The sequence below is a fragment of the Prionailurus bengalensis genome, chromosome B1, assembly GCF_016509475.1.
Source record: "Prionailurus bengalensis isolate Pbe53 chromosome B1, Fcat_Pben_1.1_paternal_pri, whole genome shotgun sequence".
In the NCBI taxonomy this organism is placed as follows: domain Eukaryota; kingdom Metazoa; phylum Chordata; class Mammalia; order Carnivora; family Felidae; genus Prionailurus; species Prionailurus bengalensis.
Window position 1 is genome coordinate 52,433,188 of NC_057344.1, and position 22,562 is coordinate 52,455,749.

At 38.5% G+C, this 22,562-nt stretch overlaps 1 protein-coding gene across 2 annotated transcripts in view; it reads left to right on the forward strand.

Moving 5' to 3' along the window:
- Positions 1–1,782: 1,782 nt before the first annotated feature.
- MTMR9 (myotubularin related protein 9) overlaps positions 1,783–22,562 on the forward strand; it is a 54,302-nt gene continuing 33,522 nt past the window's right edge. For both annotated transcript variants that reach the window (XM_043565184.1, XM_043565191.1), the window contains exons 1-3: positions 1,783–2,146; positions 14,940–15,048; positions 19,396–19,521. In XM_043565184.1, coding sequence (XP_043421119.1) covers positions 1,965–2,146; positions 14,940–15,048; positions 19,396–19,521 — 417 coding nt within the window. In that variant the 5' untranslated portion in view covers positions 1,783–1,964. The remainder of the gene's footprint in view (positions 2,147–14,939; positions 15,049–19,395; positions 19,522–22,562) is intronic.

Sequence of the window (22,562 nt, forward strand, 5' to 3'; positions counted from 1 at the left end):
ATGATACTGACAATTTTCTCTTGTGGGCAAAGAGTTTATGCCTTTATGGAATATTAAACATTCTAAAATGTAATGACACACTGGTTTTTTTTCATAGGCTTTTTTTTTTTTTTCAGTTAAACTAAAAGAAAAGGTCACAGAATTTTGGAAGAATTTTTCCCTACCTTAAGCAGACATCATTAACTTAAGACAAGACAGACATCTTGGCTACATTCCATTCAGAGTGTAAATCTTACTCATCCTTCAAGGTCATTGTTTCAAATGATATCTTCTCCATAAAACTTTCCCTGATTCCTCATTCTGGAAGTAAATTCTGAATTGTTATAATGAATCACAAAGTGGAAGGATGATAAAAATTCCAATTCAAAAAATAGCTTTATAAACCAGTTCCCTCATTTTCTCTTTTCTGTTGGTTCCTTTTTTTTTTTTTTTTTTTTTTCCGTTTGGAGACAAATAAAACTGGACTCTCAGCTGTAACAATCTTATAAAGTGTTTGTTTTAATAAAGGAACATTTTAGGAAGGGCAAGGCCAGAAGCAGGGACACTGTTGGGGGGCAAGGCCAGAAGCAGGGACACTGTTGGGTGATGGGGTGAGATTTTATTTATTTCTCTCTCTATTTATTTATTTATTTATATATATCAGGTGAGATTTCAGACAATTCATTTTGACTTTGATTGCTGTGAGACTTTAGCCTATCCGTTGTCCTTAGGTACTAGATGGTGAGGATTTCAAAGGTTAATGAAGTTATGAAAATAGTTTAAAGAAGGGGGCACTAAGCAAGAATAATTTATTTGAGTTAATTTCTGATATAATTTAGGTATCTGGGAGTAGTTCAGTGGCACTGTATTTAATGGGGTGGCTATGTGGTGGTGACCAATGTCCTCCCCGCCCCCCGCCCCAGGTACCTTGATTTCACAGATCTAGATGGAAGTCCAGTCTCCGCTACAGACTAAGATTTAGCAAGTCATTTGAGCTTCCTCACAGGATAGGATTAAATTTTTCCTCTTCTGCGCATTGTGTGTTATTTCTACCTAGGTCCCTCTCATAGGTATTTGCATGCTTTTTCTTACTCTCGTTCAAGGTCACAGAACCTTGGCGCGGCGCTCTCTGGGAGTCTGCGGTGCCGGCCCTGGGTTCCTCCCTTACACCTGCGGTTTCTCTACGGTCACAATCACTGATTCGATCGCACACTTGCCATCTCACGGAGAATGGAAGAAAATCCTCACACTTTACGTCAGCCCCACGTTGTGACGAGCCCTTGCAGGGACTACTAAAGTGCGGGGAGGCAGGCAAGGACCTCTTCTCGTCGTCCCTTCTTCCCTGGGCTTTTCTGATAAATATTTGGAAGGAGTGAGAGGGACGGCGGTGGGCGTGAAGGCAGAAAGGCTCTTTTTCCTGGTAGGAACACAAACCTTCGGGTCCTTGTTTCCGGAAACATTCTCTTCCGACCTGGGGAGGGGACCGACTTCCGGCTCTGACTTCCCTGCCTTTCGAGTTTCGAGCTCCACCGCTTCCGCCCAGAGTTGCCCTAGGCTCCGGCTCCGAGCAGCTACTTCCGCCAGGAGTCCCAAGCAGCTCGGTCTCGGAAACTGACCCTAAAGCGGCCTCCTCCTTCTCCCTCCAGCCTGCCCACCTGAGGCCGGGTCCCCAGGTGGCGGCAGAGGCTTGCTGGGCCTGTCGCGGAGCGTTCTCTCGGCCCGAGACCTGGACCTGGGGCACCGGGAGCACGAGAAAGACGCCCGGGCCTGGCCCAGCCCCAGCCCCTGTCTTCCCGCGGCCAGTGACGGTGGCCACAGGCCTCGCCGCGCCCACCCTAGCCTGGGGCGGGGCCCGGCCTCCCCGCCCCGTCCCCGCCCCTCCGGCCTGCCCCGAGCCGGGTCAGTCTGGTCCCCAGCCCTGCGGCGGTGTAACCGCCTCGGACCTCCGGGACTCTGCAGTCCCGTGGCTCCGGCCGCGGGGCAACATGGAGTTTGCGGAGCTGATTAAGACACCGCGGGTGGACAATGTGGTGCTGCACCGGCCTTTTTATCCCGCCGTCGAAGGGACCTTGTGTCTGACTGGTCACCACCTGATCCTGTCTTCTCGGCAGGACAACACCGAGGAGCTGTGGCTTCTCCATTCAAACATCGACGCCATCGACAAGCGGTGAGTGCCCATCCCACCCCCTTCCCGTAGGGAGCTTGGGGGTCCTTAGGTGGACGTCTGAGGCCACGCGATTCAGTGTTTTCCTTGCGCCCCATCGCCTAACCCGCCAGCAAAATGAGCCCTCTCTGGCCTAGATTGAGGATAGGAATTTTAGAAAGCAGAAAACCATTCAAACGAGATGCCTGATTTCCGTTAAATCTGGGTGGAATTTCCAGGGTTGTCACATGGTTATCCTGATTATCATTTTTGGTACATAACATCATTTGGGTGGATTTTCAACCTTAAAAAACAATTTCTTCTTGCACCATCATATTCCTTGTATTATTGATTATTGATTGCCTGTCACAGTTCTTGAAGTGGTTGAGTGTGATTTAGGTAAAGTCTTTAGTTGCCACTTTTGAGGAAAACTCCAAGAACTTCGTGTGTCGTGTCTAAAGTTCACAAAACTTTTTTTTTCCTTTCCCTCAAACATGTTTGGTTGATCATATTTCTCCTTATTTCTTACCTTCTGGGTCATCAATTGAATACTTCCTACCATAGGAGATTTAATATCTTTTATTTATCCTTACTAGGGTCTGCTTTTGGAAGAAACAGAATTGGCTCTTAATCAAAAATATTAATTCGTTAACCTCTTTTTTTTTTCTTTTTGCACCCCAGACTCTGTCTTTCCAAGGTGGTGTCTCAGAGTTCAAAAAGTTATACATCCATCTGCAGTCAAAATTCTTACTTCCCCAATGGCTCTGTGTACTTAACTCTAGCCAGGAGAAGGTGAATTGATCATCCAGTTTACACTAAAGTGTAAATGAATGACAACAGCCTTTTTTATTACCTCTCAGGAAAACTTGGATACTAAGAAGATTCCTAGAGAGGCTATGCCTTAAAAGAAAATAATTTCTAGTGGAGAATTTGAATGGTATGGATGCATTGGTGACAGATTTATTTATTTTTTTTCAAGCAGAGGATTCTTGCTAGACTCCTCAGATCAACCTTCTCCTGTGTAAAAGTTTTCGATGGTCTCTTCCTGGCCTGCATAATAAAGCATAAACCTCTTAACTCTGTCATTTGTGGTGCTCCGTGTCTGGCCCTAACTTACTTTTCCCACTTTGGTTCTTGCCATTCCCTTTCACGAACCCTTTTTATTAGCCAGTCCTCACTCTTTATTTTTGCTCGCCGTGTCCTGCATTCTCTTGTGTATATCTTATTGATGCTCTTCCTTCTGCCTGGAATGCCGTGTTCCTCCCAAGTTTGTTAAAGATTTATTGAATGTCGTTAGGGTCTAGACATTTTGGGAGGCTTTAAGAACATCGAGATGAATAAAATATAGTTCTTGTCTTTCAGGGCTTCATAGGCCATCATCCAACCTCTATTCGTCTATCAATATTTAGTTTAACCCTGTTAACTGCCACCTCTTTTTGTAGGTTCTTCCTACAAAGAAGGAATTTCCACAACTAGAAGTAATTCTCACCTTGAAATCCTTTAGCTCTTTAATTATACCTCTTTAATAAGTGTATGTTACCATTTGTATTTTGATAGTTACATAGATGTTAGCTCCTTGAAGTCAGTACTTAACATTTGGTTAATTTTTATCTCTTTCAAAACTCCTAACGTGGGCAGATAGGCATATAGGAAGTATAAGATGGATTGACCCCCAAATGGTCTGTGGCGCTATAGAATACAAATTACTTATTTATTTTTTAAATTTTTTAAAAATGTTTTTTATTTATTTTTGAAAGAGAATTAGATAGAATGTGAGTAGGCGAGGGGCAGAGAGAGAGGGAGACACAATATGAAGCAGCCTCTAGGCTCGGAGCTGTCAGCACAGAGCCTGACGCGGGGCTTGAACCCACGAACCCACGATATCATGACCCAAGCCAAAGTCGGATGCTTAACTGACTGAGCCACCCAGGTGCCTCTGAAGCAGAGTTTCTCCTCACCACCAACTCCCTTTTCTTTTTTTCTTATTTCTTTTCCTATGGTTGCTTTTCACACTTTCATTTCATCATATTTACATAGCATTTACTACATGCCAGGCCTGGTAAGGCTAACAAAGTATATAAGACATGACATTTTAACCTGTTAGGGCAGAAATGACAAATTGTGTATACATTTACCTTTTTCCCCAGGAAGCAGCATGATGTGATGGAAAGAACACGAGCTAGGTGGTCAGACCAGAGTTTGTTTAATTGTTGTGGTCGAGAAATACTTCCATGTGTCTTCTATGTGCTGATCACTGTCTGGGCTCTGCAGGTACAGTGGTGACTAAGGTGGTTGAAGAATTTGTGTACTAGTGGAGGAGATTCAAATAAATCAACAAATAAGTAGATAACGATGTCAGGTAATAAGTTCCGGGAAGGAAAATAAAGAAAGATGGGAGGGTAGAGAATGCCAGTGTATTTAGAAAGAATTTGAGAGAAGACAAGTGACATTTAAATGAATGACATCTGAATGAAGAGAGGAAGCTAGCAGTGTGAATATGGGAAAAAGGACCATTCCAGCCAGAGGGATCAGGGAATGCAAAGACAGGAATATGCTGGGATTAGACAAGGAAAAACATAGAGACCAGTTGGCTGGAGGGCAGTGAGCAAGGATAGAGGCTAGAGGCATAGCAGAAAATGGTTGGAGGGATAAACAGGGGCCAGATGGTGTAGGGCTTTATTTGCCAGTGTGATGGTTTTCACAGGAAGCCCCTGGAGAGTTGAAAGCAAGGAAGAGCAGACAGACTTTGTAGATGATTCCGGCCGCTGGCAGAAAATGCATTGCAGAGGGGGAACAGTGGAAGCAGTGGGCCCAGTTAGGAGACTGTTGAATAGTTCAGGAAAAAGGCGGTGGTGACTTTAGAGTGGAAGCAGGGGCACCTGGGTGGCTCAGCAGGTTAAGGGTCGGACTTCTGCTCAGGGCATGATCGCACGGTTCGTGAGTTCGAGCCCCGCATCGGCTTCTGCACTGGTGATGCAAAGCCTGCTGGGAATTCTTCCTCTCCCTTTCTCTCTGCTCCTCTCTCTCTCTCTCTCTCTCTCTCTCTCAATAAATAAATAAATAAATAAATAAATAAATAAATAAACTTGAAAAAAAAAAGGAGTGGAAGCAGTAGTAGCGTGATCAGAAGCAGGCCAGTTTGGGGTGTGTTTTGAAGGCTGAGCTGCCATGCCTCGTGAGTGAGTTGTAAATGCGATGTGAGAGGAAGAGCAGTATTAAGGATGCCTCTTTTAGTGCTGCCTCCGGTGGGGTAGGTGTCCTTGGACAAGCCACTTAACCTCTCTGAACATCACTTCTATCACACAGAGGAAGACAGCCCTTCTCGTATCTAGTAGTAACTTCTATTTGGGTAACACGTCACAGGCTCATGTAGTGCTGTCGTGCATGTTGCATACATAATTTGATGTGGTCCTTTCAGCACGCAAGGTGTTACACAGGTTTTACAATTATCCCTTTTTCTTTTCGTGGACCTCACATGTAGAGAGTTGAGTTAATCCTACTCAGTTGATGACGCGTCATTTTCAGGATGGATTCATTACAAGGTTTTCTTGTTTTTGTTTTTGTTTTTTAATTTGATTCGTCTTCAAGCCCTAATTTTCATGCTTGTTTTCTCCCTCATCCTCAGTCCCTATAGGCAAGTTATGCTGAGTGTTGCTATTTGTCCTTGGATATATGTATATTCCTATAAAATATATAGCACTATCATGTGTGAGTTTAATTTCCCTCAGTATGAGTATGTTGCAGATCTTGTTCTATTTCTCAACATTAACTCAGTACTCTTGTTCAGGATCTCTTCCTATTGCTGTGTGTACATCCATTTCACTGCTTCTGATGGCAGAATAGAATCCCAAATTATCTACCACATTCTGCTTTTCTGACCCTCCAGAGAACCTCCAACTTCCTGATGTCACGACATATTCTGCCCCTCCCCCGCTTCATGTGTAAATTCTCTCTCTCCCTCTTTTTAAAAAAATTTTTTAAAAAATATTTATTTATTATTGAAAGTCAGAGAGAGTCAGAGTGTGAGCAGGGGAGGGGCAGAGAGAGAGGGAGACACAGAATCCAAAGCAGGCTCCAGGCTCCGAGCTGGCAGCACAGAGCCCGACGTGGGGCTCGAACTCACAAACCTCGAGATCATGACCTGAGCCGAAGTCGGATGCTTAACCGACTGAGCCACCCAGGCGCCCCTCTCTCCCTCTTAAAAAAAAAAAAAGTGCTTAAAAGTTGGGTTTGTTGTCTTTCTAGCATTAATTTGCACCGGTTCTGTGTATACTCTTGAGGTATTATTCTTTACTTGGACATGGCAGATGTCTTCTAGTCTCTCACCCATTTGTTGACTTTTCTGTGGTGTTCTTTGTTGAACAAAAGGCCTTAATTTTAATTCAGAATTCATCAATTTTTACTTTATTGTTTGTGTTTTTTAAGTCATACTGAAGAAGATCACTAGGATATTCTCTACATTTTCTTCCATATTAGCTTTATCCTTTTACCCTTCACTTTTAGTACTTTAATTCATTTGGATTCTACCTTCATTTCAAGTGTTTTTCTCCATGTAGCAAGCCAGTTTTCTTAATACCATTGTCTAGCAACCCATTCTTGACTGATGCATCATAACATATATCAAGTGGTTTCATATATGTATAACTTTCTCTGTGTCCCATAAGTTTTGTAATGTTATGTGTTTGTTTCCATTTGTTGTTATTTTTTCTAACTTACTGTGTGATTTTTTTTCTTTGATCCATTGGTTGTTTATGTGTTTAAAAAATTTTTTTTTAATGTTTATTTTTGAGAGAGAAAGAGATAGAGTGTGAGCAGGGGAGGAACAGAGAGAGAGGGAGACACAGAATTGGAAGCAGGCTCTGGGCTCTGAGCTGTCAGCACAGAACCCAATGTGGGGCTTGAACCCACAAACTATGAGATAATGACCTGAGCCGAAGTCAGATGCTCAACCGACTGAGCTACCCAGGTGCCCATGGCTTGGTTGTTTATAAGTGTAGTGTTTAATTTCCATAATTTTGTGAATTTTCCGGTTTTCCTTTTGTTGTGGATTTCTAATTTCATCCCATTGTATTCAGAGAAGATACTTTGTAAGATATCTATCTTTTTAAATTTATTGAGGCTTTGATTTGTGGCCTAACATATGTCAATCCTGGAAAATGTCCCATGTGTATTCTGTTGTTGTGTAGCATGTACATGTCTGATGTATCTAGGTGGTTTATTGTGTTAAGTGTCTATTTCCTTATTTATCTTTAGTCTGGTTGTTCTAGCCACTATCATGAATGGGGTATTAAAGTCTCCAACTATTTTTTCCTTCAATTTCTGTCAGTTTTTGCTTCATATATTTTGGTTGCCTGTAATTAAGTGTGTAATATTTATAATTTTTATATCTTCTTGCTGTGATGAATCTTTTTTCGTATATAAAGCCCTTCCTTGTCTCTTGTAACCACTTCTGATTTAAAGTCCATTTTGTCTGAGATTAGTATAACTGTACCTATTGTCTTTTGGTTACTGTTTGTGTGGAATATCTGTTTTCTGTCTTTTCACTTTTAACCCCTGTGTGTCTTTGAATCTTGAGTCTCTTGTAAGACAGCATATTGTTGGATCATACATTTTTTTAAATGTGTATTTATTTTGAGAGCAGGGAGACAGAGAGAGCAAGAGAGAGAGAGAGAATCCTAAGCAGGTTTCATGCTGTCAGTGCAAAGCCTGACACAGGGCTCCATCCCATGGCTGTGAGATCATGACCTGAGCTGAAATCAAGAGTTAGGTGCTCAACCAACTGAACCACACAGGTGTCCCTAAACACATTTTTTTAAAAAGTTTTTTATTTTATTTTGATAAGAGAGAGTGTGTGAGTTGGGGAGAGGGGCAGAGAGGGCAGTGTGTGAGTTGGGGAGAGGGGCATAAACTCATAATTATTGAAAATGCATTACTCTCTTAAATTATGTAGTAAACAAAATTTGGGGGTATAAACCAAAGTTACAGTAATACAATAATATTAACTTTTATACTAATAATTTTTTCTTTGAATGTACTAATCTGTTAAATCATGTAGAAAACAGAAAGTGCAATTACACACCATTATTACATATTAACTTTTATAATTACCCATGTGTTTACCTTTATTGAGATCTTTATTTCTTCATATAACTTCAAATTACTGCCTACTGTCCTTTCATTTAATCTTGTAGGACTCCCTTGAGCATTTCTTTTTCTTTTTTTTTAAGTTTATTTTGAGAGAGAAAGCATAAAGTGGGGAGGGGCAAAGAAGGAGGGAGAGAGAGAGAATCCCAAGCAGGCCCTGCACTGTCAGCAAAAAGCCTGATGCAGGGCTTACACTCAGGAACCATGAGATCATGACCTGAGCCGAAGTCAGATGCTTAACTTAACTGAGCCACTGAGGTACCCACCCTTGAGCATTTCTTGTAAGGTAGCTCTAGTGGTCATAAATGCCTCAACTTTTGTTTATCTGGGATTATCTTAATTTCTCCCTCACTTTGGAAGGACACTTTTGCTGGATATAAGATTCTTAGTTGACAATTTTTTCTTTTAGCACTTTGAATATATTAGCTCATTGTCTTCTGGCTTCCAAAGTTTATGATGAGAAGTCTGTTTATTATCTTATTGTGGCTCCCTTGTATGTGACAATTTACTTCCCTCTTGCTGCTTTCAAAATTTTCTCTTTGTCTTTTGAAAGTTTGATTAAAATGTGTTTTGATGTGGTTCTCTGAGTTTATCTTATCTGGATTTTGTTGAACTTCTTGGATGTTTATACTCATGTCTTTCATCAAATTGGGGAATTTTTCAGCTATTATTTCTTCAAATATTCTCTCTCTCCCTTTCTCTTCTCTTTCTGGGACTCCCACAATGTGTATGTTGGTTCTCTTGTTGGTATCCCACAGGTCCCTTAGGCTCTGTTCTCTTTTTTTCAATCTTTTCTCTCTGTTCCTCAGACTCAATAATTTTCATTTTCTTATCTTCAGGTTCATTGATTTTTCTTCTGCCTGTTCACATCTGCCTTTGAATCCCTCTCGTGAATTTTTCATTTCAGTTATCGCACTTTTCAGCCCCAGCATTTCTTCTTGGTTTCCTTTTAGGTTTTCTCTCTCTTCATTGATATTTCCATTTTGTTCACACATCACATTCTTGACTTTCTCTACATCTTCCTTTAGTTCTTTGAGCATCTTTAAGACAATTGTTTTAAAATCATTGTCTAGTGTATGCGCCGTCAGGTCTTTTTCAGGGAAAGTTTCTGTTGATGTATTTTTTTCCTTTGACTGTCCCATACTTTCCTGTTTATTTGTATGCTTTGTGATTTTTTTTTTTTTTGGTTGAACATTGAACATTTGACCTAATAATGTGGTGATTCTGGAAATCATGTTTTTCTCCTTCCCCAAGGTTTGCTCTTTTTTTGTGTTGTTTTGTTGTTATTTACTTGTTGTTGATGTTGTTATTTATTGTTGTAAGCTTTCTCTATGCCAAGGATCAGACTAGAGTATAAATTTAAGGTCATCTTAGGGTTTTTGCTAAGCCTTACCCTGGGCATTTAGAATCCTAATTTTCCTGATTTATGTAATTGTCTTTGAATGTCTTAGTCTTTAATGTCTGTCTCCTGAAAGGAGAAGAGTGAAAAATGAAATGCAGGCAGGGAGGGGAAAGGGTACTGTTGTTTAAAACTCTGGAAGTCACTTGTTGGGGAGAGGCTTACAACAATGGGGAAAGATGCAATAACAGATGCAATAACCAGATGTCCACTGGCCTCTGCTCTTCTGTGATCAGAAGCAGCAATCAGCTATTAGCACACAAATCCTGATATTTGTAGGACAGGATCTCTTTTCTCTGATGTTTGGAGGACAGGGTCTTTTTTGCCCAGCCTAGCTTCTGCAAGCTGTTTGTAAGTTGCTCCAGGAACGTGTGCACAGCTGCCCACCTCATGGGTAGGATGCATAGCTGCTATTTTGCTAAGAGCTGAATTTATCCAAAATTTACCATCCAAGTCTCTGGAACTCTGGAAGTTGCAAGCCTTAATAGACTCCAGAGTTATAAAACAGTCACATCAAACAGATCATGCCAATGAAATTGCTGTCTAGGTTGGGAGACAGATTCCTGATGCTTTCTACTCCACCATCTTCCCAGAATCTTTCCCTTTACTGAGTTTTGAGTGTTTTTAAAAATACATAGTTTAGATACAAGTCTTTTATTATATAAGATCTGCAAATATTTTCTGTCTGTGGCTTGGCTTTTCATTCTCTTTAACAGTGTCTTTCAAAGAGAAAATGACTTAAATTTTGAAGAAGCCCAATTTACCAGTTCTTTTATAGATTGGGGTTGCAGTGTCTTATCTTAGAAATCATTGCCTAACCCAAGGTCACAAAGATTTTTTCTCTTTATCTTCTATCACTTTTATAGTTTTAGGTTTTATCTTTATGTACATGATACATTTTGAGTTTTTATATATGGTTTATCGTATACATATATATGTGTGCATGTATATATATTGCATATAGATATCTGATTGTTTTGCCCTTTTTTCAATGCATTGTCTTTGCATCTTTGTCCATATATAAATAGAACTGTTTCTAGACTCTTTTTTCTGGTTCATTGATCTGTTTATCTTGATGCTGTTACCACACTACCATACTGTCTTAATTATAGTAGCTTTATATTAAGTTGAAATTATGTAGTATTACATAATTGTTCTAATTAAAAGTTCTGTCTATTTCAGGTCATTTGCATTTCCATATGAATTTTAGAATCAGCTTGTCAATTTCTTTAAAAAAAGCCTCTGATTTTGATGAGAATTGTGTTCAATCTGTTGATAAATGAATTTGGTAAGAGTTAACATCTGATATCTTAATATTGAGTGTTCTGCCCCATGAACAAAGTGAATCTCTCCATTTATTTTATTTAGGTCTTCTTAAATTTCTTTCAGTGACGTGTTGTCTTAGGCATCTTTTGACAGATTTTCCTCTGTTCCACATTTTTAGATGCTCTTTCAAATGGTATTTTAAAAATTTCAATTTCTAATTGCTCATATGTATTAATTATGTTTTTTACTTTCTGTATTTTATAATACATTGATGTCTTAAGCCCCTTGCAGACCTGGAGTGGGACTGCTTCCACTCAGGGTTAGCTATTTCCTAGAGATAGCAAGAAAATTGCCTGCAAGCACACCTTTGATATGCAGACCAACCAATCTCAAGTCCATACCCGCATCTGCTTCCTCTTATCAGGCTTCTGCAGTCAGGACCACTATTCTCCTGTCCTAAATTCTTCCAGGGCCAGGTACCAGACAACCAGCGATCACTGGTATAACCCAGAGCCTGACAGAATTATTCAAACTCTAATCTTAAACTTGCTGAGCTCACCTACCCTGCCTTTCCCATTCTTTTCTGTGAAACACCACAGAAGTTCTGGCCCATCCTTTCCTCTCGCTCTGTCTGCATCCTGACTGACCCAGATGCTTCCCCATGTGGCTCTGAGTGACATAGTTTGCCTCTCCTGTTGGGAAATGTGAGTAACAAAATAACTTTTCAGTGACAGTTATCTCCTGATCTATCAGCCTCACCATTCTGAATAAAAACCAAATCTTGGGCATTTTAAACAATTGTTGCAATAGTGTATAGAAATACTGTTGTTTTTTGTGTATTGAATTTGTATCTGGCAGCCTTATTAAACTCATCTTTTAATTCTAATAGCTTTTATGTATTTTTCATTGGCTTTTCTAAATAGGCAATCATGTCATCTGCAACTAAAGACCATTTTATTTCTTTGTTTTCAATCTGGATGCCATTTATTCATTCTGGTTTTGTTTTTTTGTGTTTGATTTTTTTTTGTTTGTTTGTTTTCTTTTGTTTTGGCCTTATTGCACTGGCTATTAACTGTCAATACAATGTTGAATAGAAGTGGTGAGAGTGAACATCTCTGTTATTTCTGATATTAGTGAAAAAGTATTTCATTTTCACTGTTAAGTCTGTAATTAGTAGTAGGGTTGTTTTGTTTTTGTTTTGTTTTGTTTTGGTAAATGCTGTTGAAGATGTTTCCTTTTGTTCCTAGTTTGCTGAGAGTTGGGGTTTTTTGTTTTTGTTTTTTAAATCAGGAATAGATGTTGACTTTTGTCAAATGCTTTTTCTGTATCTATTGAGATGATCATGTGGTGTTTTTCTTTTTTAATTTGGCAATATGATAAATTGCTTTGATTTTCAAATGATAAACCCCAATTGTTCATGATGTATTATCCTTTTCATGTATTGTTGGAGTTAATTTGCTAATATTTTGTTTAGAAATTTTGCATCTGGGGGCGCCTGGGTGGCGCAGTCGGTTAAGCGTCCGACTTCAGCCAGGTCACGATCTCGCGGTCCGAGAGTTCGAGCCTCGCGTGGGGCTCTGGGCTGATGGCTCGGAGCCTGGAGCCTGTTTCCAATTCTGTGTCTCCCTCTCTCTCTGCCCCTCCCCCGTTCATGCTCTGTCTCTCTCTGTCCCAAAAGTAAATAAACGTTGAAAAAAAGAAATTTTGCATCTGGGTTCATGAAATATATTGGTCTGTAGTTTTCTTGTAATGTCTTTTTTTTTTTTAATATATATATTAGGGTTATGCTGGCCCCATGGAATGAATTGATAAATAATTGGCTTTTCTTCAACTTTCTGGAAGAGTTTGTCTTGAATAGTATTTTTTCCTTAAACGTTTTGTAGAACTCAACAGTGAAGCCACCTAGACCTGAAGGTTATTTTGTTTTTGTTTTTTGTTTGTTTGTTTGTTTGTTTGTTTGTTTGTTTGTTTGTTTTGGTGGTGGTGGGGAGGAGATTTTAATGAAAATTTCAGTTTATTTAATAGCTATAAAACTAATTAGGTTCTCCTTGAGTTTGTGTCTTCTAGGAATTTGTCCATATCATTTCCCTTGTTGAATTTATTGGCATAAAGTTGTTACTAGTATTTCCTTTAATCTTTTTAATGCCTGTAGAATCTGTAGAGATTCTCGTTTCTCTCCTTACTGGTATTGGTAAATTGAGACAGATTTTCTTTTTTCCTGATCACTTTGGCAAGTGGTTTATTGCTTTTATTATTTTCAAACAATCATTTTTGCTTTTCTTGTTCCCTATAATTTTCTTTTTTCCCTTTCATTGATTTTGGCTCTGATCTTTATTATTTAATGTCTTCTGCTTTGGATTTAATTTGCCCTTCTTTTCCTAGTATCCTGGAATCTGAAGTCACTATTATGAAACTTTCTTTTTTAATATAGATGCTCTCCTCAGACTATCAGCCCCACCCAGGTTCCTTCTCCTGTGGCCTGGAAACTCAAAACAGTAAACTGGGGTATTTGTAGGACTCATCTTGTTTCCCATCTCCCAGAGATCTCTGTTCTTTGTTGCTTGATGTCCAGTGTCTTGAAAACAGTTCTTTCTTATATTTTGTCCAGTTATTTTGGTTGTTTCAGGTGGGAAGGTAAGTCTGGTCCCTGTTACTCTACCTTTGCCAGAAGTAGAAGTGCCAAGAATGTGAGTTTTCAAAATAAATTTTATAAGCGGCATTCTAGTGTGTTGATAGGTTGTGGATGTCTGGTGGAATTATCTTTACTAGGATTTGACCCGTGCTGATAACGTCTGCGTGTCCAAATTAACAACGCAGTGGTGAGAGGCATAGGGATGCTTACAATTCAGATGGCGTTCAGAAGAGTGGCTGTAGGAGATGTCTTTCTACACTGGGCAAAAAGTAGGTTAAATGAACAGCATTTGGACAATCTAAGAATTCCTAGTTAAGGAATACCCAGAACTATTAATGGAAAAGATTTAGGGCCAAACAGTGGCAAAGCAAAAGAAAAATCAGAGCTGTTAGCAAGTACTGACAAAACAAAACAACTACAATAAAAGACGAAAATTCCAATAAAGGTAAAGTTACATTTGCACAAAATTTACTGATACAAAATTTGTGATTAGATATGACATTGATTTAGAATAGATATTGCAAGCTAATAGTTTTTAAAGACTGAAAAAGAGAGATTTATATTTAAAATCAACTATTAAACTTGGAAGTAAGTAAAATCTGAAATGAAGTGTTTTCCTATGTTTCAGAAATACCTCTGTACAAACACTTACCACATTAATTACAGATCTTTTTTCTTCATTCTTTGAAGCAAGGCCCCAAATAATTTTCATTAAATGAATTGGCCTAGTATGAATTACTTTATGAATTTGAGATGTTTTTAAGTACATATATTTAAAATAATTTATGGCTCACATTTTAGTAATGCAGGCTTGCCTCTTCCCTAACTAGACTAATTGGGGAGAAGAAAGGTGAATGTAGATGGTAATTCTTTTTCCTACATTCTTTTTTCAAGGAAATAATCATATGCTTAAAGATAGAGACATATATGGGGGCGCTTGGGTGGCTCAGTTGGTTAAGCATCCAGCTCTTGATTTCAGCTCAGGTCATGATCTCCTGGTTTGTGAGTTTGAGTCCTGTATTGAGATTCACACTGACAGTGTGAAGTCTGCCTGGGATTCCCTTTTCCTCTCTCTCAAAATAAATAAATATACTTTTTTTTTTTCAACGTTTATTTATTTTTGGGACAGCGAGAGACAGAGCATGAACGGGGGAGGGGCAGAGAGAGAGGGAGACACAGAATCGGAAACAGGCTCCAGTCTCTGAGCCATCAGCCCAGAGCCCGCCATGGTGCTCGAACTCACGGACCGCGAGATCGTGACCTGGCTGAAGTCGGACGCTTAACCGACTGCGCCACCCAGGCGCCCCTAAATATACTTTTTTTTAAAAAAGATAGAAATGTATATGTTCCTAAGCATAATTTGTAATTTTTTACAGATTTGTGGGACCACTGGGTACCATCATCATAAAATGTAAAGACTTTCGAATTATTCAGTTGGATATTCCTGGAATGGAGGAATGTTTGAATATTGCCAGTTCCATTGAGGTAAATGTTTCAGAAGCAAAATCTGGTGAAAGTAAATAGTAATAAAAAAGAACCTTATATTCTTACTCAGTATAGCTCTTATGTTTGTTTTACTAGATATTTGGTCATGTTCTATGACTCACGTATTGAAAATTGTTAGGAAAAGCCTCACCCAGATTCATTGTTATAGGAATGTATTAGGATTTTATTGACTTATAGCAGTTTTTAGTGTTCTGGGTTCCTTATTCCTCCAGGTTCACTCATTGTAGCATTTGACAGAATTTCCTTCCCTTTTAAGGCTGGGTGATAATCCATTGTATGTGTATATGGTAAGGATTTTGTTAGAAGTTACTTCTTTTATCAAAGCAAATAATTATCACCAATGATTATAGCCCTGTGTTTGTTTTTAGCAAGTCTGCGGCAAACAGAGAATGTTTGCTCGTCTTAGGCAAATGTTTGCCTAAGACTAAAAAGTGTGTTTGTTTTATATTTGTATAAACAGTATTGACTGTCTCTTCAGATTTCAAATAATAGAAATTTTACTTGGATAATTTAATATTTAAATTGAGGAGCTCACTTCATTTTCTTCCCCATTCAAACCAACTATTTTGGTTTACACTCAAATTTTAAATTGCCTTATTTTAAATCATTGCTACTAAATTATAGTAATTAACTTTATGTTTATGGTATTTTCTAGATAATTATAGACACACTGATTTCTTTTCCCTCCGTCTATGAGTGACTAATCTGGTCTTTGTATCCAAAACAAATGCTAGTGGCTTAACTATTAAAAGGAGGCAGAAAGGTTTAAAAATCTATAACTAGGATCATGTTTGGTTTCTAAACAAGAATAGAGAAATAAAAATACAACTGTTGTGGTGCTGAGAAAATGGCATGTAACCATTTTGCCTTCTGCCTTTGCTAAATTTTCCTTAAAGGAAATGAGAAGATGAGCTGAACTGTTTGTCTTACATATCTGTCATTTGGAAGTGACAGAGTAATGTTGATTTGGCCACATTCGCTAACGTGGGTAAGAAACACACTGTGGTTTCTAGGCTTTTAAGCTGAAATACTCTCCTGCTCTTTGGGCAAGGAAATGCTACTGATCCATTTCATTTCAGCCTGTTTTTTTTTTTTTTTTTTTTCCAGTTGTGGGTTTGGATTTTCAGTGGCCAGTCTCCATTTTTCTTTTTATCTGTTTTATGGGTTACAAGATAGCTGGTTGGTGGGTGTCAGTGAAATCGCATATGGTGAAGGATAGTGGTGAAGAAAATATAGGGCAAAGCTATTAACCCACTTTCTGATTGCATTTACTTAGCTTTGTTAGCATCTGACACTAATCAGTTGTTTCATTAGCTGTATATAGTACCTAAAATCTTTTAGAAACTGATTATATAGAAACCCTTACAGCTGAAAAGAAGCTATGAATTACGAGCCATTCTCCTAATTTGACCTTAGGAAGTGAATGCTCTACTGGTTATTTTTATAATGTAGTAAATGTCCATAGTGAACGTGGCCTCTTGCCTTTTGCTGGCATCTAATTTCTTTCCCATCTCCCCTATATATCTTGATATAACTTGGAAGTAATAAGTGAATTTCTTATATAGCACAGTTGAACTGTTCTTTGCAATCAAGAATCCACCATATACCCAAATATATTCTGCTGCCATAAATAGAATCCCACTGGAGTAATAACTTGCAAGTGCTCGTTTTTCTAAATCGTAGTAGGAAGGCTGATGAAGCTTTTTTCTATGTAGTTTCTACTGTCTTTTGGAGTTGAAATGTTTTCAGTTCTTTCAGCGTTAATGAGTTTAAAGGAAAAGTCCTACCTCTAGCGATACAAATTGTGATCACAAGTCAGAACATGAGTGCTTATTATCTGCTGAAGTGATTGCTGAATTGCATTAAAAATCACGGGGCACCTGGGTGGCTCGGTTAAGCGTCTGACTTCAGCTCAGGTCATGATCTCACCCTCTGTGAGTTCGAGCCCCGCATCGGGCTCTGTGCTGACAGCTCAAAGCCTGGAGCCTGCTTCAGATTCTGTGTCCCTCTCTTGCTCTGCTCCTCCCCCACTCATACTGTCTCTCTCTCAAGAATAAATAAAACATTTTAAAAAATTAGAAAAAAAAATCATGATTGTACCAGTATGCAAACAGTAGGAGGTTCCTTAAGAAATTAAAAATGGAACTACCATGTGACCCAGCAGTCTCACTTCTGGATATATAGCCGAAGAAAACAAGATCATTATCTCAAAGAGGTATCTGTACTCCACTGTTCATTGCAGCATTATTCATATTCGCCAAAATATGGAAATACCCTAAGTATCTGTCAACAGATGACTGGATAAAGAAAATGTGACACATATCTATATATATAATGGAATATGATTCAGCCTTAAAAAACAGATATCCTAATATTTGTGACAACATGAATGAAATTGGAGGGCTTTGTGTCAAGTGAAATCAGGCAGAGAAGTCAAATAATTGCATGTTATTACTTATATGTGGAATCCTAAAAAACAAAAACAAAACTTAATAGAAACAGAGTGGAAAAGTGGTTGTTGCAGGCTGGGGAAATAGGGACAGGTTGGTAAAAGTTACAAACTTGCAGTTATAAGCTGAATAAGGTCTTAAGATCTAATATATACCATGGTCCCTCCAGTTGATAACACTGTATTGTATAACAGACATTTTCTAAGACAGTAGAACTTAAATGTTCTTAACAACAAAAGGTAAATATGTGAGGTGATGGACATGTTAATTGACTCAATGGGGGAGTCATTTCACAGTGTATCAGATCATCACTTGAAATATCTCTTAGTTTTGGTAGTTTTACCTCAGCAAAGATGAAAAAAGATTTTTTAAATATTGCAAAAAATATCTTAAACCAATTAAAAAAGTAAACCAATTAAATAAAATAATGTTTGTCCTGAACGATGGCAGTTCTGGCCTAGGTCAGATGTGGACACTGGCCATTCTGTTTCTTTTTAGTGTGATTGGAAGCCAAAGACTCTGCAGAAGTGGATAATGGATTATCCAGCCCTGCTTCTGCACATTTTCTGTTTTATGAGCTCTGGGGGGAAGGTGTCATGATTTATGAACAGACAGAAGAATAGCTTTGGATGGGGATGTTTTTGTTAAGTTGTTGAACTACATGTCCAGTCTATTTTTTACTAAGGCTTGGGCCCATTCTTTTGTGAGACTGATCCTTCTGTGACCTACAGGGAGGTAGCTTTATTCTGAGAGTTTTGGGGAACTAGCATGATGTTGGGGCCCCGCCCTCCTCCAGAAGAGTGTCTCCATAATTCCTGGAATTTGAATTATGCTAATTGATTTTGGTGCCTTTTTTTGCGGCCATAGAAGTGCTTTTCATAACTCCCCTGTCAGAAGGTTGAAATAGCCTCCATCACCTGGAGGATATTTCATCTGTCTGTTCCTCCCATTTAGTCAGATTTTCTTGGTGGTATTACCCAGAATTCAAGAGTTCCAGATGAACACAGGCTCTTTTGGGAACCATAGAGTTAATGCCGCAGCTTGAGAATGGGTCATTGTAACATAAAGATAATATGATACATGACCAAATGGCATATCATTCTAAGAAGGTAGAACATGAACATTGATGGAGCATATGTGGTGCATAGGATATGTGAAGCATATAATTGCCAAGATCAATTTCAGGGTTTATCATGTGCCAGGCACTATTATTAACAGGGCTGTTATATACGTTATCTTTCTTAATGCTACCAATAGCCCTATGAGATAGGTACTTTAATTCCCCCCATTTTTGAGCTAAGGAAATGGAGGCATTAGAGTGGTTACATTAGTTAACCATTATTGCACTGGGATCTGGAATTTGAGTCTAGCAGTTTGGCTCTAGTCTGACTCTTTGGCCACTTACCTGTGACACCCTTATTTATGGTTATTAACAGACACTGATTTTATGTAATTTACATATGTTGATACAGTTGATAGCTGGGATTTTAAGCCATGACCTTGCTTGCTGACAAAACGTGTTTATTTTCTGATTTCCAGAAATATTTGGACCTTTTTATTAGGCTTTGTTAAGTGGTGTCAAAAGGAGTTATTTAGTTTTTCTCCTAGAATAGGTGTACACACTTTTTTTGTCCTTGTGTTCATTCAGCAAATGATAACTGAGTGTATGTTATGTGCCAGATACATACCTTGTTAGATGCTAAAAGCATGGAAATTAGCTTCAATAAACTATATATCTAGTGGTAAGTGCAACGTTAGAGAAATATATTGGGTGTGTATCATTATTGATCATATTGAATACCAATTTGGCAGTTAGAAAGTGTTGAAATTGCGGTATGTTCCTTTTCCTTTCTTTAATTTCCTTTTTATGCCCTAGGCACTGTCTACCTTGGACTCTATCACTCTGATGTACCCTTTCTTTTACCGACCCATGTTTGAGGTGATAGAAGATGGCTGGCATTCTTTCCTTCCTGAGCAAGAGTTTGAACTCTACTCTTCAGCTGTGAGTTAACTTTTCTGAGAGATCTATATGTAAATGAGAAATAACCCAGCACCTTACTTGTGAAAATGATCACTTCCTTTTGACAAGTAATACGGTGTTGTTGGCTTATCTATGCCTAAAAGAAATTTCTGGTAGTGATTAGTAATGCAACTTCTGCCATTCAGAGATTTGCGTAATTTATTTTCAATGCTGTAGCTCAAGTGATTTTTCCACTAGTGGATTTGCTGTATTCCAAATATTACTTCTTTAATTTTGAAAATGACATTGATAAAACATTAAGATCTTCATAAAGGTAATCCTGGCACGTTTGAATTAATTGTTGATTATTTTAAAAGTGTCTCCATAGATACAATTTTATATGTAGTAATTAGGGTCTGAGCTATCCCAAAGAAATCTGTTGAACCCACTGTGTACCTAAGACAGCATTAGAGAAACATAGATCACGTTTGTTTCTGTGGGATAATTTTTATGTTTTTAGAACTTGGGTTATTAAGACCATGTTACTAGAACCAGGTTTTCTTTCTCATTCTTCACTATTTTACTTCTTTCTTTTTCCATCACACCTATGTAAATGGACCCAGTGGGGGTGGGGCGGGGCATGGGGATGAAGAAGTAGGGACCAGGGTGCTATGTGATTTAACGAATAAAGATGTTCATGGCAAGCAAAGTGTCAAAGGAACAAGAAGTTCACATTCTTATTTATGGGGCATTTTTGTGTAGTTTGTGGATAACTACCTGTATTTACACTTACATTTAGTGTTTTTATTGCATTACAAACTGCATAGTAAACATTCTTTAAAAAAAATTTTTTTTTAATGTTTTAATTTATCTTTGAGAGAAAGAGAAAGAGACAGAGAACAAGCGGGGGAGGGGCAGAGAGAGGGAGACACAGAATCCGAAGCACGCTCCAGGCTCTGAGCTGTCAGCACAGAGCCCGACGCAGTCCTTGAACTCGTGAGCTGTGAGATCATGACCTGACCGAAGTTGGACACCCAAACGACTGAGCCACCCAGGTGCCCGCATAGTAAACACTCTTAAATGCATGATGCTTTTCTGTTGTGTCAACTGCCACCTAATGGTTACCTTAGGGGAATCCTCAATTATTTCCTAGGTGGCAAATGGCTGTCACATGGTGGTCAGAAAGAGAGATGTCTGGATGATTTGCTTGGTTACCCAAAACTGTCCATACAGATGACCTGCCTGTGATTTATCTTAGAGATAGGTGCTGTGAGTGAACCAGTGTAATTCTACATTCTACAACTCAACATTCAAGTTAGTCTCCTATTCTTTGCAGAAATCTCCTGTTCGAAAAAACAACCATGATGTTGTTGTTTAGCCTCTGCTTGAACTCTTAGTGCAGGAGAATTCGCAAAAACACAATCATGCCCCGTTTGGGGACAGCTCTTATGCTGAGCTGAGCTCTGTCTCCCTGTACACAGAGCCAATGTTTCTGATGTTACCTTGTGTTACTCAATTTATCTTATTCCTCTACCATGAACTGTTCCTCAAATTAAGAACTTTTATGTCCCCATGAAGTTTTCTTTTCTGTAGATTAAATGTCAGTATTTACCTCAACTTTTCTTCTAGTAACAGTGACCTCAGGTCCCCACACTGTCCTGGTTGCTCTTCCCAACAGGGCCTTCAGTTTGTCATTTATTCTCTTAAACATATGGTACCCATAACACTTGGTGTAGATTGGAACTATGACTGGTACTTTAAGGCAGCTTAAGTTTGAATCAGCATTTTTGAGAATTAAGTTACTAATGAAATAAGTGAAAATTCCTGCATCTCACATGTGTTACTAAGGGATCCTCCCTATGTTTCTGTTATTTTATTTACGTACTAATTTTTACTCAGATTCAATACTTCTCCTTGTAGACATTTTCTTTTTGGCTCAGCTAATTATTTAAGCACTTTGTATGTTTGAAGTTTCGGTATTTTCCTGCAAATTTTGTAATCCACAGATTTAATGAGAACATCTTCAATGCCTTGTTTGAGGTATTACTAGATTATGGAAATTTAAGATGAGCAAAGCATGGTTCCTTCCTTCCACTTGTTCAAAGTCTAGCAATTATTTAAGTAATCAAGTACAATAAAAATAAGTGCTGACAAAAGTATCCACAAGGCACAGGGAAAATGACATAATTAAATTTGTGTTACAGAAAATCAATTCTGAAGCAAAATGCCAAGAAACTGCTTAAGAGGCTACTGTAATAATATAAAGGTGGTTGGATATAGCACAGAAAGATTCAGAAAGTAGAATTAAAAGGCGTTGGTGGCCCACTTACTGGATGTGAAAAGGATGCTACCACTGAGATAGGAAAGGCAGAAAAAGAAATATGTGTAGAGGGAATGAGTTCAGTTTAGTTTGGGGCATGGCAATTTGAATGGCCTGTATGGTACATGTCATTGAATGTATACAAGAGATAGTCTAGAACTTACTTGAGGGATGTGTTAAAAATGAAAAACTGAGACTAACCAGCAAATACATTGTAGAAACCATGAGGAGAAACTGAGATTGCCTAAGGAGCATCTAAAGTAAAAAGGATGCTAAGGATTGAACCATTTAAGAGGTAAATGGAGGAAAAATCCAAGAAAAGAGCAAGTTTCACGTAGGAGGGAGTCAGCAGTGTGGACAGCTTCTTATTCATTGTTTATTTTCTCTTTCACGGCGTAGAATATAAGCTGCTAGAATATTAACTTTACAAGGGCAGGAACAATGTCATTCTTGTTTTCTACTGTATTGCTAGCATATGATCAACGAAGAGTAAATATTTGTTGAGTGAATGAATGTAGGAATGTGTACTTATTCAGGATAGGGCAGAAGGACAGGAAAGCCTTCTATGTATCATTAAAAATCCTCTGCCAGGTTAGACATCTATCACTTAATATTCTTTGAGTAAGTTTTTTTTTTTTTTTTTTTACCATGTAAAGACTTTATAATATTAGCCAGTCCCTACTTCATTATTATGTCCAAAAGAAATGTGTGGTATTGAATTAGTAGTAAAACTAGCTATCAGGATATTGTGGGTTGCATCCCA